Source organism: Pezoporus wallicus, unplaced genomic scaffold (assembly GCF_028554395.1).
Source record: "Pezoporus wallicus isolate ANWC-B61680 ecotype Strahan unplaced genomic scaffold, APGP_CSIRO_Pwel_v1 contig_8803, whole genome shotgun sequence".
Taxonomy (NCBI): domain Eukaryota; kingdom Metazoa; phylum Chordata; class Aves; order Psittaciformes; family Psittacidae; genus Pezoporus; species Pezoporus wallicus.
The window spans coordinates 1,390,352-1,405,893 of NW_026635049.1; the positions used below are offsets into that span (position 1 = coordinate 1,390,352).

Here is a 15,542-nt window from a genome sequence, read left to right on the forward strand (position 1 = left end):
CCTCCAGCTGGCTCCTGAACCTCGTTGTGTCAGTCCAATTAGTTCTGCTGGCAGCATTCATGAGATTATGATTATTTGAGAAACATACCTAGCCAGTATGAGTTCTTATGCAGCCCTCTGGTTAAAAGGGATATTACAACTTTAATAGAAGGAGACATCTAAAAGCTTTTACCCACACAAAGGAATTCAACAACTGTGTTTAAATTTAATGTAGCATATGATAAAGAGATGAGTTGAAGTAAAAGCCTGTTGCTGCTTCTCACATAGTATTATTTATGGCTTTATACAGGACCAACTCCATGACATTACCAGACAGAAATCTTAATGCCTTTTGACACAACTGGGTTGAACCATCTGTTATCACCCACAAATCCTTTAAAAACAAATACTGGTTCAAATAATTATGCTGTTCAACATATTAATTTCCTAGCCACCAGCAAGGGGAACCACCATAATGAAATGATGGTTTAGGGCAGACCAATGAAAAGAATTAGCTGTACCCTGGGCTTCAGATCAAAAGCTTTTAATATTAGGATCACATCCTCCACTGAATAAATGTCAGAGAAATAAACTTGATAGAACAATGCATTTTCCATGCTCTGAAATTATGAATTTTAAAAAGGACCACATGAAACTACAAAATCTTTAACCTCTAGGAAAAAAATTCAAAGACCAACCAGGTCAGTAATAATCTAATACCCATAAAAACAAAGGACAGGTATAAATAATCAAGCATCAAGCTGCCAGGGAAGTATTTAGTGGAAACTGTGAGGATCTCAAGTTACTCTGTGTTACTACCTTGATTAGAACTTTACTGATATTTCTCCCAACCCTATTTCACCATCATTTATAACCCAGAACATGAAAATTGTCAGCCTACCTCTGAGATTCTTCCTGACACTGATCTTACCCAGCTTGGGTGCTCGCTAGCTTGTTCACAACATTGCTTTCCTAGGAAGGAACACACAACACAGAACAATCAATGAAAGGTGACTCTTTGGGCTGGAGAGGTTTAGTACACAATGCAGAGTTTGCTGATCTAAATGGCATCCACTTTCTTAATTTAATTTTCCTCCCTTCATCATGTTGACAGCCTGGGTCTCATTGCTATTCAGCTGACTCCCACTTCCTGCAGCATGGGTAATTGCCCCTTCCATTTGCAGTTGCACACATCCCTGATCACCACTATAATTTGTATGGATGGAAAACGTAAAAGAAGTGGTTAGCATGTGTAAATGACTTTAATTTCTTGTAGCAAGCTAGACGAAATGAAAAGGGCCAGCACCACACAGTCTGCTCTGCAGAAAGCAGGGAACAACTGAATCTTTAAACATGTAGGCAGACCTGTTTGTTCCACTTTGCTTTACACTCCTCTGTACCAACGCATTTATCTGCTCCTCTGCAATACTGTGGATCTATCTCATTATGCTGGCCAGGCTTTCTTTATATTACACGTTTAGTTGGAGCACAGAGTCCTCTCTTTCAAGAGGGAAAAGATCACTTGAGCTGTTAACACCATGTATTGTGCCCAATCATACCCGAGAGAAGGGTCCTGAAGACCCCAGCCAAGCTGAGACCTTGGGAAGTGAGTCCAAATACAGCACAAGCTGCTTATGAGGATAAAGCACCTCTGCAACTGACAGGCAACAGGTTGCATGCCAGGCAGCACACTGTGCATCCTAGAACTGAAGAATAAGCTTTTCTTGATGAAAAGGATGATTTCACTGTAAGAGAAAAGGTGGTGTTAACAGCTAACCTGAACCAGGGGCATCAAACCAAGATCACAGTCTACAGAAGAGCTGCTTTTATCATGAGGTAACCTACTGAAATCGCACCTCAAGCTACAGATAGATTTCACACCCTGAAAGACAAACCTCTTGTACCTTATTTCCACATCAGGGCTGCATCCGAGGCAGCAGCTATGCTACAACAAGCACCCTAAGACAACGCAGGGCTTTGCATTACCCACACTGGCCCCTGGCCTGTCCTGGCTGTATCTGGCCATGCTTCCAACATAAAAGGTACACAGCTACAGGTTGGGCAGAGAAGAGATTCAGAGCAGCCCTGTGGAGAAGGACTTGGGGGTGTTGGTCGATGAGAAAATGAACATGAGCCAGCTTCAGTGTGCGCTCACAGCCCAGAAAGCAACCATATCCTGGGCTGCATCAAAAGGAGCGTGACCAGCAGGTCCAAGGAGGTGATCCTGCCCCTCTACTCTGCTCTCGTGAGACCTCACCTGGAGCATTGTGTGCAGTTCTGGTGTCCTCAGCATAAAAAGGACATGGAACTGTTGGAACAAGTCCAGAGGAGGCCACGAGGATGATCAGGGGCTGGAGCACCTCCTGTATGAAGACAGGCTGAGAAAGTTGGGGCTGTTCAGGCTGGAGAAGAGAAGGCTGTTTGGAGACCTCAGAGCAGCCTTCCAGTATCTGAAGGGGACCTATAGGGATGCTGGGGAGGGACTCTTCATTAGGGACTGTAGTGATAGCACAAAGGGTAATGGGTTCAAACTTAAACAGGGGAAGTTTAGATGGATATAAAGAATAAGGTCCTTACTGTGAGGGTGGTGAGGCACTGGAATTGGTTGCCCAAGGAAGTTGTGAATGCTCCATCCCTGGTGGTGTTCAAGGCCAGGTTGGACAGAGCCTTGGGTGCCCTGGTTTAGTGTGAGGTGTCCCTGCCCACGGCAGGGGGGTTGGAACCGGATGATCTTAAGGTCCTTTCCAACCCAAACTATTCTCTGATCTTGTATCAACTACACAGAAACATGACCTGCTTTAACCAAACACCCCTCAGGCCCTGCCCGCCTCAGCGCCACACATGAGGGAGGCGGCGGCACCGCCCTCACCGCGCCGGCCCCACCCGCTGCCCTCAGGGTCCTTCCCCCAGCTCCGCGGCCCGCCGGGGCGGAGCCGCGAGCCGGGAATCGGCGTTGCCGCTGTTTGAAGCGCACGGGGGAGGGTTTCGGGAGCTCGGCGGGCACGCCCCGTCCTGGGGCCGCCTTCATCAGGGCTGCTCCGCCGCGGCTCGAAGCGCAGCGCGCAGGGGCTGCTGGTACCGTGTGTGCGGGTGGGCCCCGGTAAGGAGCTCCAGCCATGGCGGCGGTGTGAGGAGAGGAGGAGGTGTGGAGCCCGTGTGAGGCCGGAGGGGAAGGTGCCTGGTGTCAAGGGGAGGCGGAGGGAGGGGGGCAGGCGCAGCTGGGGTTCCCGCTCTGTGGCTCGTTACCGGCCCGGCCAGCAAAGCTCTCCCAGCCGGGCGAGTGGAGGTGCTGGGGCTCGTCCCTGGGGAGGTTTCAAGAAGGCCTGATGTCTGCAAGCCGTGTGGTGACATAGGCTGAGGATCTGGGTCCTGGCAGGGTTTTCTAAAGGGAATTTGTCAGCTAAAGTAAGTGTTTAATAGTTTTGGAAAGGTCATACCCGTGATTGGGCTGGTTCAGCCTGGAGAAGAGAAGGCTCCTTAATGGGAGACTTCAGAGCAGCGCCAATGCCTAAAGGGGCTACAGGAAACCTGGAGAGGGGCTTTGGACAAGGGCCTGTAGGGACAGGACAAGGGGAATGGCTTTAACCTGCCAGAGGGGAGATTGAGATGAGCTCTTAGGCAGAAGCTCTTCCCTGTGAGGGTGCTGAGGTGCTGGCACAGGGTGCCCAGAGAAGCTGTGGCTGCCCCATCCCTGGCAGTGTTCAAGGCCAGGTTGGACACAGGGGCTTGGAGTGACCTGCTCTAGTGGAAGGTGTCCCTGCCTGTGGCAGGGGGTTGGAACTGGATGAGCTTTGAGGTCCTTGCAACTCAAACCATTCTATGATCAAAAAACCCCAACAAACACCCCCCTACATCTGTTGCCTTTGGGTTTTAACTAGAAAGTGCACAGAGAAGAGTTTTAATTGCCTGTTACTTGGTGAAAATGCTGCTTTTTTTTTTTTTTTTCATGAGTAGTGTGCTGCAATCACATTTTTCCTTACTGAGAGGATGGAGATCTGTTCCCACAGGCTTACTTCTAGAGTTCTTTCTGGTTTTGGTGCCGTATCATAGCAGTGTCAGTGGTGGTGAAGGTTTCGTCACCGTGTCTGTATGGTAAAAAGGTTCTTTGGAACACAGTTTAAGCAGTTCTGTGGCTTCTGTCTTTCAGAAGCTGTCCTGAAGCCCTAAGCTTGCATTCTGCCAGGCTGTTAGGGTAGATATTGCCTCAGCCTCATGAGGAGTAAAAGCTGTGTTTTTACTCCTGTTGCCTGTAAACATGTTTTATTTCCTATTTATAAGTGTACTTATGGCTTCCGAGTTATTTATTTGCTGATGTTGTAGCCAATACCTATTTTTCACTGTGAAAATCAGCTAATATCAGTCATATCTGATACTCTGAAGCGTTTCTAATTTAGCCAGTCATGTTACTTGCTGGAATTCATCTTCTGACTCCTTCACCATCCATATGCTGCTTGGGCAGCTACAGCGTCTTAGGTCAGCTATGGGATGGAGAGCTAATTGACTCTGTATTTCCTATGGTTTCCTCCAGCAGACTTGATCTTAATAACTAGCTCCAGCCTGTATCAGTGGTGGTGTAACAAGCAAAATAATTGCTTAGTGTTGATTAATATTTAATGCAAGATCAGAACAACTCTTTAATTCTGGGGACTGTGTCAAACCTAAAAAGAAAACCTCTGGACTTTTACTTGCCTTACTTTATGAGATTAGGAAGAAATAGAATCAGAATTATTCTGGATAAAGTTATTTAAGTCCTTAAATTCAAAGGTAGAAGGGGTATTTCATCTTTCTAATAGAAAAAGGTAAAGTAAGTAAGAGCAAAGCTTGAAAGTCTGTCTGTTACATGACAGGTGTCTGAGGTTTGCTTTGTTGTTGGAGCTTGAATCTGGAGAACTTGATTTCTCTTTTTCACATTGGGAGTGTGACTAATTTGAGAACATCAACTGGCTGGTGCTTGTTATGTTTTCTTTTTAATTTTCTAGACTGATTGAAGCAGAACAAGGAAGTTTTGCTTTTTGAGTGGTGAGAGGCTTAATCTAAAGGCAAAAAATAATTTTTTTCAATTACTTTTTGCTTTAATGAATGTATTTATCCAAGTGTTGCTGTAATTCACTACGGATTAGAAAGGGATGCTGCTCAGAATTCATTGCTGGTGTTTAGTGGTAATTGTTACTGGGTGCTTACCCAGCACATCTTAACTGCGTACTACCCTGATGAGCAGTAATGTTTTGAAGGGTGTTGACTCGACCCTGTGTGGTGATGAAGTAGAGGTTTCATTCACCTGTTATGGCAGCTAAATTGAGTGTGAGCTGAGCAGCAGCCCTCCACATGTTCCCCAATGCCTTAAGTAACCCACTCACTCCTGTATAACAACCTGCTGCATGCTCTTGTTTTATTTCCAGTGCTGCACCATGCTGACTGCCCCAGCAGATAGCTCTGGTGACTACAAAAAGCAGCAGATGGAACTGAGCCAGAGCCATAGCAGCTCTGGTTTGCACTACTCAGAAGATACCTTTGAGTCCTTCAGTGAGGACGAGGAAGCCCACTGGCAGAGAGAAAGTGACCCACCTGAATCATATTGTTCCACAGAGGATTTGGAGGGCTCTGCTGTGTCAGGTATGTTGGAAAGCATGTCACAGTTGGCAGGCTGAAACCATGCAGGTATGCAGAACTTGCCATGCTTGAGACCTCTCTTTAAATCTGTGCAGTGGAGATTCATATCAGCAAAAATGTAAAAATTGTAGACAAGTCTAGTAGAGATATCCCTCATCCATCCAACATTTGACTTGGGTGGGCTTTTTTCACTCTGCAGTAATAACCAACACCATTACCGTTAGGAATACTTCCCAGTTATGGTTTAGGCATGAAATCCCAACAGTGTGGGCCAGAATTTGCTGTCAGATGTGCATACATGAATATAAACCATGTATAGTGTAGCACAAGATATAGATTTAGATATCAGAGCTTCAAAAATTTGAATAGAAATGATCATTACCTTAGTGTCAATTCGTGTTAAATTGGTATAATTGAAGGGTCTAAGAGATTTAACAGTTTTGCTTAAAATTTTGGGGTTTTACAAATGGGTTTTAATAACCAAGGTTTACAAGGGTTTTAATGAACCTTCTTTTCTGGAGCTATAATAGGTTATTTTAAATTATTTCATGTCTAACACAGAAATCCTTATTTCTGGCATCAAGGAATACAAGCTGTGTGTATAGAGAGCTTTTTTAATAAGTGTTATCACTTTTTATCTTTACAAGGTTAATGCTTCATAAAATTATGAAGTCTTCTGAATACTACCAGTTAAATGAGAAACTGGGGAATCATTTCAGGAGAATATTTTTGGAAATGGAATGCTTTCTGCAATATATCTTGCTGCGAACAGCATGTATAAATAATAAAAGCTACAGAAAACCTGTCATGGACACATTATTTCCTTGTATAAGCCCACTGAATTTGAGATGAAAACCCTGAAAATGGAGTAGAGAAGTCAGGCACTTCCATAGTGTGCTCAGTAGTTGGAACTGGGACCACGCCATGTGCATCTTGCTGGTGTGGCCGTGACTTTTCAGACCTCTTGAGACTTTTCCCAGCTACTCTGTTTCACATCTTTGCTGTTTCCTCAGTTTCTGTGGAACTGGAGTTGTACTGGAACAAGCTGGAGAACAGAGATTCTTTATTTTTCCTGTCCCATGTTATTTTTCACCTGAATCCATTCCTCAAAACAGTTGACCTGCACTTCCAAGAGTACTTGTCCTGCCACACAGGAGGAGCCTGTGTAGGCCTGAAAATAAGTGATGGGCTGAATGTGGGAGGAGGTAGATTGAGGTTAAGTTGGCATTACAGGTAAAGTGGCTGTGTCACAAGCTCTAAGCAGTAGCCTCTGTTTTTCTCAGTGTATCATATATTGTCATTCAGTGGGGTGATAAGAAATGGGTCATATGAAATACTTCATATGACAGCAGCTTTCTCAGCACCCCAGAATCACTGATCTTGCCTGTGTAGTCCTGTGGCTTGGGGTTCCTTTTCCCTCACCAGTGAAATCTGTCTCATTCAAGTGGAGGATTATTTGCCTCCCACTTTCTTTTTCTGCAGTGCTGTTTCCTTTACAATATATGTTCAAAGCTACCTCATTTTCCTTGTAGATGAGCAGCCTGAAGTAGCAGATTCTGCAGCTGCAGAAAGAGATCTCGTGGGACGCTGGATTGGTCTAATAACTAAAAAATCTGACATTAAGCAAGATGGATCGGTCATCAAAACTCATGCTGGTGAGTTCAGTAACTTTAGTAGAGGTTGTAATTCTTGCTACTTTTGAAAGGGGATATCAACTTGTAACTAGACTTAATTTTTCTGTGCAAGCTGTTAAAGTTGAGCCAGGAATCGGCCTGGTTTCATTAGCTATGTAATTAAGTATGAAGTTTCTCTTTCATACTTTCTCGGAAAGCACTTTGTGTCCCGTAACGCACACATGGCTTTGCCTCTGAAGCGGTGACATTATTGTAGTGATGCATTATCACAAGATCTGGATAAATGCATTAAAAAGTGTATCCACATTTTAAATTCAAATGTAATCCTCAAAATATTACTTGGCTATTTAGCTTTTCTCCTTTTCTCTTCAGGTACTTGGACTGTGGGTCTTTTCCCTCCAAAATAAACATGACTTCAGAGTTAATTGTGTTATCAGTGATGCTAATTATTGAATTACTTCCTTGCCATGTTTTAGTTCCTTTCCCAAGCTGAGGGAGGCAGCAGGGCACCAATTTTAGCAAGAACAATGGAGCAGCTTTACCCAACACAATGATGTAGTGGCTTGAGGAGGAGAGGGGAAGGGAGGAAGGAAGGAAGGATTCTGTTTGCATGTACTGGTTATGCAAGGAACTGTGAGAGCAGATGGTGGGATGCAAGTCCTGCTTAAGTCTTTCTAAAAAATGGGTCAGAGATACTATTTTTGATGAGAAAGAAAAAAGCAAATTTAAAAGAGCAAGAAAGCTGTAGTTGAGCAAAAATAATTGAAGCAGGAGGGGAATTTTCTCAGTCTGTATGTACATGAAAAGTGATCGAACTCTGAAGCGTTGCACGTCACCTGTAGGAGTGATGAACTGGGGAGATCCTCCTGCCTAGGTGCTTAATGGCACTGTATTTATCCACAAACATCCTCAAACCATCCATATGTATCATAGCAAAACATGACCCAAGATAATTTTTAGGCTATTAATTGTGTGGCTCATTCACAATAGTGGTGAGTCAATGTGTGAGCTCCTGACTCATCTTCAGCATTTATCTTTCTGTTGCTAGATTTCCAAGAATGCCATGTATTCAAGTGAGAAGATGGTTAATATAGAGTGGAACATCTCTTCTGTTTTAAAGTCTTCCTAAATTATTTTGCATCAGAATCTTGAGACTGTTTGATTCATAGGGACACAGAAAGTACCTGATGAGCTCATTGAATGAGTGATAAATAATGGTGTAACGTGGAGGAAGTTTTCCATCTCTGCAGAGCTTTCCTTTGGAAGATAACAGTTGGGAAGATGGGGAAGATATTTCCTCTTAATTTCAGATGTTTTTAGTTTTGCATAAGGGAACATTCTTCCTTTGGTTTATGGGCTTTAATGGGTGAGGAGAGTCAGTCTTGAGCAGCAAGCTCTGTTTCATTAGCTTGTGCTGATGGATAAGGGGCTGTCTTGTCTTCTGTCTGCTTGCCCTGTTGCTTGTCATTGTGGCAGCCAAGCACTTCTTAGGTACATTGTCACACTTTTCCCAACCATTGTCAACATTAAGAGCATAAAATAAGGTTCATGCTTATGCTTCTTTCATGTGATTGACAAGTTATCCCTAAACTCATCAGCATCAGTCATACTCAGCCATGTACTACATTGCTTTAGTCATGGAATATTAATATAGAAACAAAATCGGCACATCAGCTTCTGGATACTAACATCTACAAATGCCTCCTGCTCTTTAACTTCATTCAGTACTTGGTAACCCCTAAGCTTCTTGTTATGTTACCAAATTGGAGATATTTTCTATTAAATAAAATAGAAGATGAGCTTACCATTGTTCACCTCAGTAAACTCAGCAAAATGACTTGTATATGCTGAGCATACATGGTACTTCTGCATTTGTCTTCAGGTAATAAAACAGAACTTCTTTTTATTATCTTACTACTGATAGAATTAAAAGGGGGGATCCCTGGTTTTCATATGGGAATGTCCTGGAATGATATTCTTACTTGTCATAGTTTTCTTGGTGGGCTGAAAAAGGAAAACCCTGGCTGCTGGCCTTGAGAGAAGTGAGAAGTTTTGTCACAGTTGTCTTTCTGTCTTCCTCTGCCCTTCTACCCCAGTGTTGTAGCAACGAGCTGTTATTAGGTAAGTGCATCACAAAATGACTCAAAGTCCCCGTTTCCATCCGAATTATTCTAAAGACCATCAGCCACCTTTACTGCAAGAAACTGCATTTCTTCAGGTGTATGTAAAAGTCCATATGGGGCTTTAATGCTCTGACTTACTCTGTGTTCAGAGGTTTGCTCTCACATTTGTAATATGTCTGCATTAAAGACTGCTCATTTATTTTTCTGCAGTGTTACCACTGCACTGTTGCTGGCAAAAGAGAGAGAGTGATTTAGTTATTAATGTTACTTAGAGGCACAGAAATGCCTGAGCAGTTTTGTGGCTGAAATACAGTTCAGTCAATATCACCCATTAAGCCATTATTGTTACTATGATAGTGGTGTCGATGCTGGGAGATCTGTAAGTAAAAAAGGCCAGTGTAGATACAGGCACATAAGTACCTGTGGTTTGTGGTGTTAAGGTGAAAGGTGCTGGCATGTGCACAAAGAGGGAAGTAAAAGCATTTCTTTTTTTATCAGATTGTTTTCCAGCTTGTCCAGAGTATTTCAGAGTTGATCTATTTCATATTCACTTTGTGAACAAATTTCCTTATGTCCAAGTGTTTGATTATTGACTTGCCAAATAGCAGTACTTTATTGGAAGTGTTCATTGGAAGTTGTAGTAGTCTTATTTATGAGCATAGAGAAAGCATCCTATTGCTCTGTTTGGTGAAGGGAGCGGGTATCTAACAGCCTGTGCTGGCGCTTTCCCATTCCTGAGTTTTTTCAGTACTAAAGGTTACTGCTTGATAACATGCACTGGTTATGGGATTCCTGCAGATCTAGTTAGGCCCTGAGACTCCAAACTTCAGTTATGATTCTGTAGTAGGATAATGTTAATGTAGGCTACGTGGAGGAATTCCAGCCAGAGACATCTAAAGGGAAACCTCTGCTTGTAAAGAAAATGAATGCAGTTCATTAATGGAGCTGGGAAAGAGGTGTTTTTTTTCCAAAAGATGTGGATTCTGCAGGGTTCTTGCTGTTCTGCTGTCTCAGTAATGGTAGTGGAAACTGGGGGTATCCTTCACCATGCTGGAGGAACTTTATTACAATTATTAATTTAAAGCCAGTAAAGAGCCTGGTGTTTTCAACTGTATCAGTTGTGTGTTACCTGCACGAGGCTTTCAAACACCATTTGCTGGAGGTGCTGCATGTGTGTTGATCTGAACTGCTGCACTCAAGTGTACATCCTGAAATGCAGAATTAAAATGTTCCTGAAGAATAGTTGTCAATTCCTACCTTTCATAATTACCTCTCCTTTAACTGTCTTACTTTTTTTTCCTCTTAAAATAGAGCATTGGTAGCACATAATAACAACAAAGTGCCTGCCTATTTTCCTGTTAAATCAGTTAGACATCAAAGGAAAAGGAAGCTCAGTGAAGCTTTTCTTTACTTTTCTCCCTCCACTCATACAGATTTAAAATGTCATATTTAAAGATGTAGTTGCATGCAGAAAGCAAAATCTATGTAGGTCAGTTATAAACTGCACAGCAGGGTTTAGAATGTAGACATGGAAATGAGCTTACCTCTGTTGGTACACACTGAGTGCTGCTTTAATCACAGCAGCTTCTTGGTCCAGTTTGTTGGGCTTCACTTTCTCATACTCTGTGCTTTGTGACCTTACTGCTGTATGATACATGGCTCTGACTGGATCCCTATTCTGGTGTCTGGTTTTGCTACTCTCGTCACCTGTTCCTGCTTTATTCCTCTCCAGCACAGGGAATATGGGAATGCAGGATGCGGGGCAGCCAAGCAGCAGCAAAATCTACTTCTGGAACAGTAATTGACCCTGACAGGGGTTCTCTGTGGGCAGACGTGCAGTGACATTTAAGTCTGCCACACAAATGGAGATGGAGTGTTCAAGCATGTCTAGTTTGGAGATGGAAAGGAGGGACGATGTGAAAAGCACTAGAAATAATCCCAAGCACCACAGCAAGTGCTGAGATCCTCTTTTCCTTCAGCTGAAGGACAGGTGAACCTTGCACAACCAGGAGAAAATCTGAAAGTGTCAACAGTTGTGCACTCAAAGACTAACTTTTAACTGTGTCCTGACTGTTCTCATCAATTTTTTTGTTGTTCCAGTAAAATGACAGTCCTTGATCCTTGATCGTTTTTATTCATTGAGCTTATTTACTGTTAAGCATGAATTAATATTAAGCAAGTAACCTTTTGAAATTGGTTGTGCAGTCAGGTTTAAAATGCTGTTCTCTTTGCTGCTGTTTCTTCTCAAGTCTGTAGGTGCAAATGGAGCAGGTGGGTGGGTGTATGGCAGCTCCCAATTCATGCACTATTAGAAACCAATTCTGAATTAAATGGGCTTCTGGATGCCAGGAGAAACTGAAATGATTGTATTAGGCTGGTATTAAACTGTCACAAATGTTCAGCAGAGCCCATATGCAAGATTCCTGCTTTGCTTAGGCTTAACTAGAGATCCCCTTATCCTTTATAGAGATTGACTGCATTTCTGAAGAGATGCTTGGGTTCCTTGCAGGATTCCACAGCTCTGTCTTGTGTACTTGAGACTAAACTCATTGCAATGCATTTAGGCAAAGTTCTACATTCATGTTGTTCAGTGTTTTAAGGATTTGTTGTAGTTGTGCCAGGGTACTCCACAAGACTGGAATGCCAATGCACTGATTGCAGGCAAACACAGTGAAATAGGCAGTGTTTGTCTAGAAAAAGTAAAACTGAATTCAAGCACTGAAATGGAGGGGTTTTTTAAATTTTCGAGTGGAAAATTCTTTTTTGCTGTTCTTTTCCAGCTGAATGGGCAGTATAATTCATTTCTGAAGACTTTGAGTGAAAACAAACACTCTTCTGGTGGTCAGAGTGGAGCCCTGAGAAGGGAACGCTGTGTTAGCATTAGCTACGTGCAAAGGTGTTGATGAGACTTTAGTAATGCTTACAGCAGTGTTTTGTCTTCTCATTTCTCCTTTAATTACACACCGTAAAGTGTTTAGTTGGGCCTCAGTAGTTGCATAAAACCGAAACCTGTGTAATAAAGGTAGGGAGGTACTCTCCTTGTTTATATAATTGAAAGCAGTGGTATCTTAGGGCAGCATCGTACTACACAGCATCGTTACATGCTGATGCTCATGAAACGCTCTACTGATTGGCTGTGTTTAAGCCTGTGGAAAATCTCCCACTAAGCATTGAATGAAGCTGTAATTCCATCCTTGCCTGCCCATCTGAAGTATAAGCTCTCTTTTTATTTGTAATTACATGCCACTGGGAAGGATAAGAGAAGGTGAAAGATGTTTAAACAAGGTCATAGAAAGAGTTTAGGAAATGATCATTGAAGCTTTAGAGGAAAGTATTTTCTAATATTAGTTTTAAAAAGCCTAACTGTAGGTTGTAGAATATATTTGAGGTGTTTTCAATAGGTGCTGCACTAATTTTTCAGTGTCTTAGGAGTTACTCCTCAGAGTTACTAGGTGCATAGCTCTTTTTAAATATGAAGTCATTTTGGTTTAGCAAGTTTCAGTTTCATGTCCGAAGAAGCTGAATCTGTATTAGACAATAATGGAAACTCAGTTTAACATCACAGCACTTAAGTAGTTGCTTTATTAATGTATATGTGCCATATCATTAAGTAGTCTAATTCTTTAGAGTTCTTATGTCCTCCCTTCTTTCGAAGACTACTCATACAGATGTTTATTCCTACAGTTATCATCCAGGTTTGTATTTAAACTTTGCACTGCTGTTATTACAGTTGTTGACTCTAGGCTTAACATTGGGTTTGGGTTTTTATTGGGTTCCACAGATAGAATTCTTCCCTTTAATACAGTGATTAACACTTTTGTTTAGTTGATCTATGCCTGACAGAAATGAGTGAACTCTCAGGTGAAGAACTGGATGCTCTCAGGTCCTTTTGCACTAAGAAGATAAGTGGGATGCATCAGCAGCTGATCTCCAAGCAGACAAATAGTGACAAGTCAAGAAAGCTGCAGCTGGGATTGACAGCAAAGAAACCAGACACAAATGACTTGAGCTGCATTGTTCCTGATGGGCTGATGAACAGAATCCGCCTGAAAAACATCGGTGAGACTGTTAAACAGGTACTGCAAGGAAGAAACAATACGGTTTTTTGGGAGAACCACTGCTTGAGAAAGCTGTAATGTAAGGATCAGATCAGATAGCCCTTATGGCATACTCAGGCCTCTGAGAGATTTTTGCTCTGTATCTCAAGATATACCTTTCTCATTTATTTGACACTGCTGCAGAACTGTTGCTGGTAAACAACCCATCATTACAGAACACTGTCTGCTGATAAAGTCCTGATTTGTGGGGTTGAGCCAGGCTGGGTGGGCAGTTACTGCAGTCCACAATAAACCCTGGATCAGCTGAAGAAAACAGCCTGCTTTGATGGTTATGTTTGCAACTGTTATTTATGGAAGTACTCTGCATGTTGTTTGCTTGTGACTCCAGTATTAGAAGTATTCCAAAAACAAAGCCTCCTCCTGCTTCCAGCTTAAACATTAGGTCATGTTAAGAATTAAAACATGCCCAGTAGGATCTTGGTGACATCAGTTCCTATATTAAGAAGCATCCATCATTTTTACACAGTTCAGAGTGCTTTTCTTTTTCACCAGCCTGGTGCCTTTTCCCCCTTGTAAAACACATTCTGACATGGCTCTTCCTTTCAGCTCTGCATCTGAGAGCCTAAAGACTCTTCTTTTTTTGGCCAGTGATACTTGCATTCTTGCCTTGTGCTTGCAGATGGATTTGAATATGTGGTGATACAGATTTGAGTAGTCACTGTTACCTACAGATGCCTTTGCCTGTAAATCTGGGCCTTGGAAATGTCTGTACTTTGAGATTAGTACAGAATGTCTGCATCTGGTCAAGTATTTCTGATAAAGCAGAAAATGAGCTTTGAGTAGTAATCAGCAATTTATTTTGGTTTATTTCAATGTCATTTGCTGGCTTTATTGTCGTAGCAGAGCAAAAGTGATAATGTACTCCCCTGCAATGCCTATGCCAGGTAAGCAGCTGTGATACTTTTAAAGTCAGTTTTTCAGGCTTCCTGTTTCTTAAAATTGCTCTGATGCTTCAGCCATCTGCATTCTTTCACTGTATTAATGGTAACCAACCCACCATCCAAATTTTGTAGAATTCTTATTGCCTCTTATCTTACAGTGTGGTAATACATTTTCTAAGAGCGGTAGCTGACTTCTGTGTCTATTTGCTTCTGGCTTTACCTCAGTGTAATAACATTTTTATGTAGAGAAGTCGTCAAGGAAGAAGACGAAGAGGTTTGGGACTTGACATTTTAGGATTGATTGCATTGCTTTTGTAGTAGCTTGTTTGGTTTATGTAACCAGGTGGAATCTGTGTAAATTACATAAGAGACTATTATTGCTATTTCATAAATGCACAAATGCTGGGATTTGTGTAATGCTTAAGACTTTGTGGTGGGTAAACTGACCAAGGAATTAAGTAGTACTGTAGGAGCAGTACTTATTACAAAATAATTTACAACTGCCTATCAAAGCACATCTTTGTCTTTAGACTGTATCTGTATGTTTATTGCTTGTTCTTAATGGGGTAGTCATATTTTGCTGAGACAAACTTTGCTCATTGCATCAAAGTCTCATTTTTCAGGTGACAGAAACTCGGATCCACGATCCCTCGGTGTGCCCTGACTGTCAGGAGAAGGAGGCAGAGCTAGCCAAGATCACCTTCTGCAGAAGAAAGAAGGTTCTGATGGAAAGTGCTTTAATCCAAGAGAAACTGGAAGAACAGATTTACTTAAGAGTAAGCAAATGTTGTTAAAGAAAAGTTGTGGTACATCTTACCCATACAGTAACTAAAGAAATCTGTAAGCCAGGTTTCCCTCTGACTTTGGGCAGTGGGATCAGATTGACCTAGATGCAGTGCTCCTTATCATTAATAAAATGCTTGGGACTAACATAACTGATCAAGTAATTTGAGTTTCCTTAGCTGAAGGTCTTTCCCAGGGTGTCATGTAATTGTTGTGGGTATGTCTGGATTATTTCTCCACAGCTTGTTTTCTGACAGACTGTCCAAGACAAAATATAAGTAACAAAATAATGTGACAATAGGCGATTGTGCTCCTACTTTCTTATTCATCTTTTGGTGTAGAAGTCTCAGGATAGGGCACTGCAACATTTTATGGTGGCTAAGGCCTCTCACACAGACTGTTACTGCTTCTTGG

The 15,542-nt window shown here is 42.1% G+C and overlaps 1 protein-coding gene across 5 annotated transcripts in view; it reads left to right on the forward strand.

Moving 5' to 3' along the window:
* The first annotated feature begins 3,099 nt into the window (after positions 1 to 3,099).
* Positions 3,100 to 15,542, forward strand: part of CUNH8orf48 (chromosome unknown C8orf48 homolog) — a 59,816-nt gene continuing 47,373 nt past the window's right edge. For all 5 annotated transcript variants that reach the window (XR_008971179.1, XM_057401057.1, XM_057401067.1 and 2 more), the window contains exons 1-5: positions 3,100 to 3,153; positions 5,379 to 5,592; positions 7,122 to 7,244; positions 13,190 to 13,422; positions 14,969 to 15,121. Coding sequence is in view for 4 of the 5 variants with exons in the window: in XM_057401057.1 (XP_057257040.1) it covers positions 5,388 to 5,592; positions 7,122 to 7,244; positions 13,190 to 13,422; positions 14,969 to 15,121 (714 nt within the window). In the remaining variant the exon portion in view is untranslated. The remainder of the gene's footprint in view (positions 3,154 to 5,378; positions 5,593 to 7,121; positions 7,245 to 13,189; positions 13,423 to 14,968; positions 15,122 to 15,542) is intronic.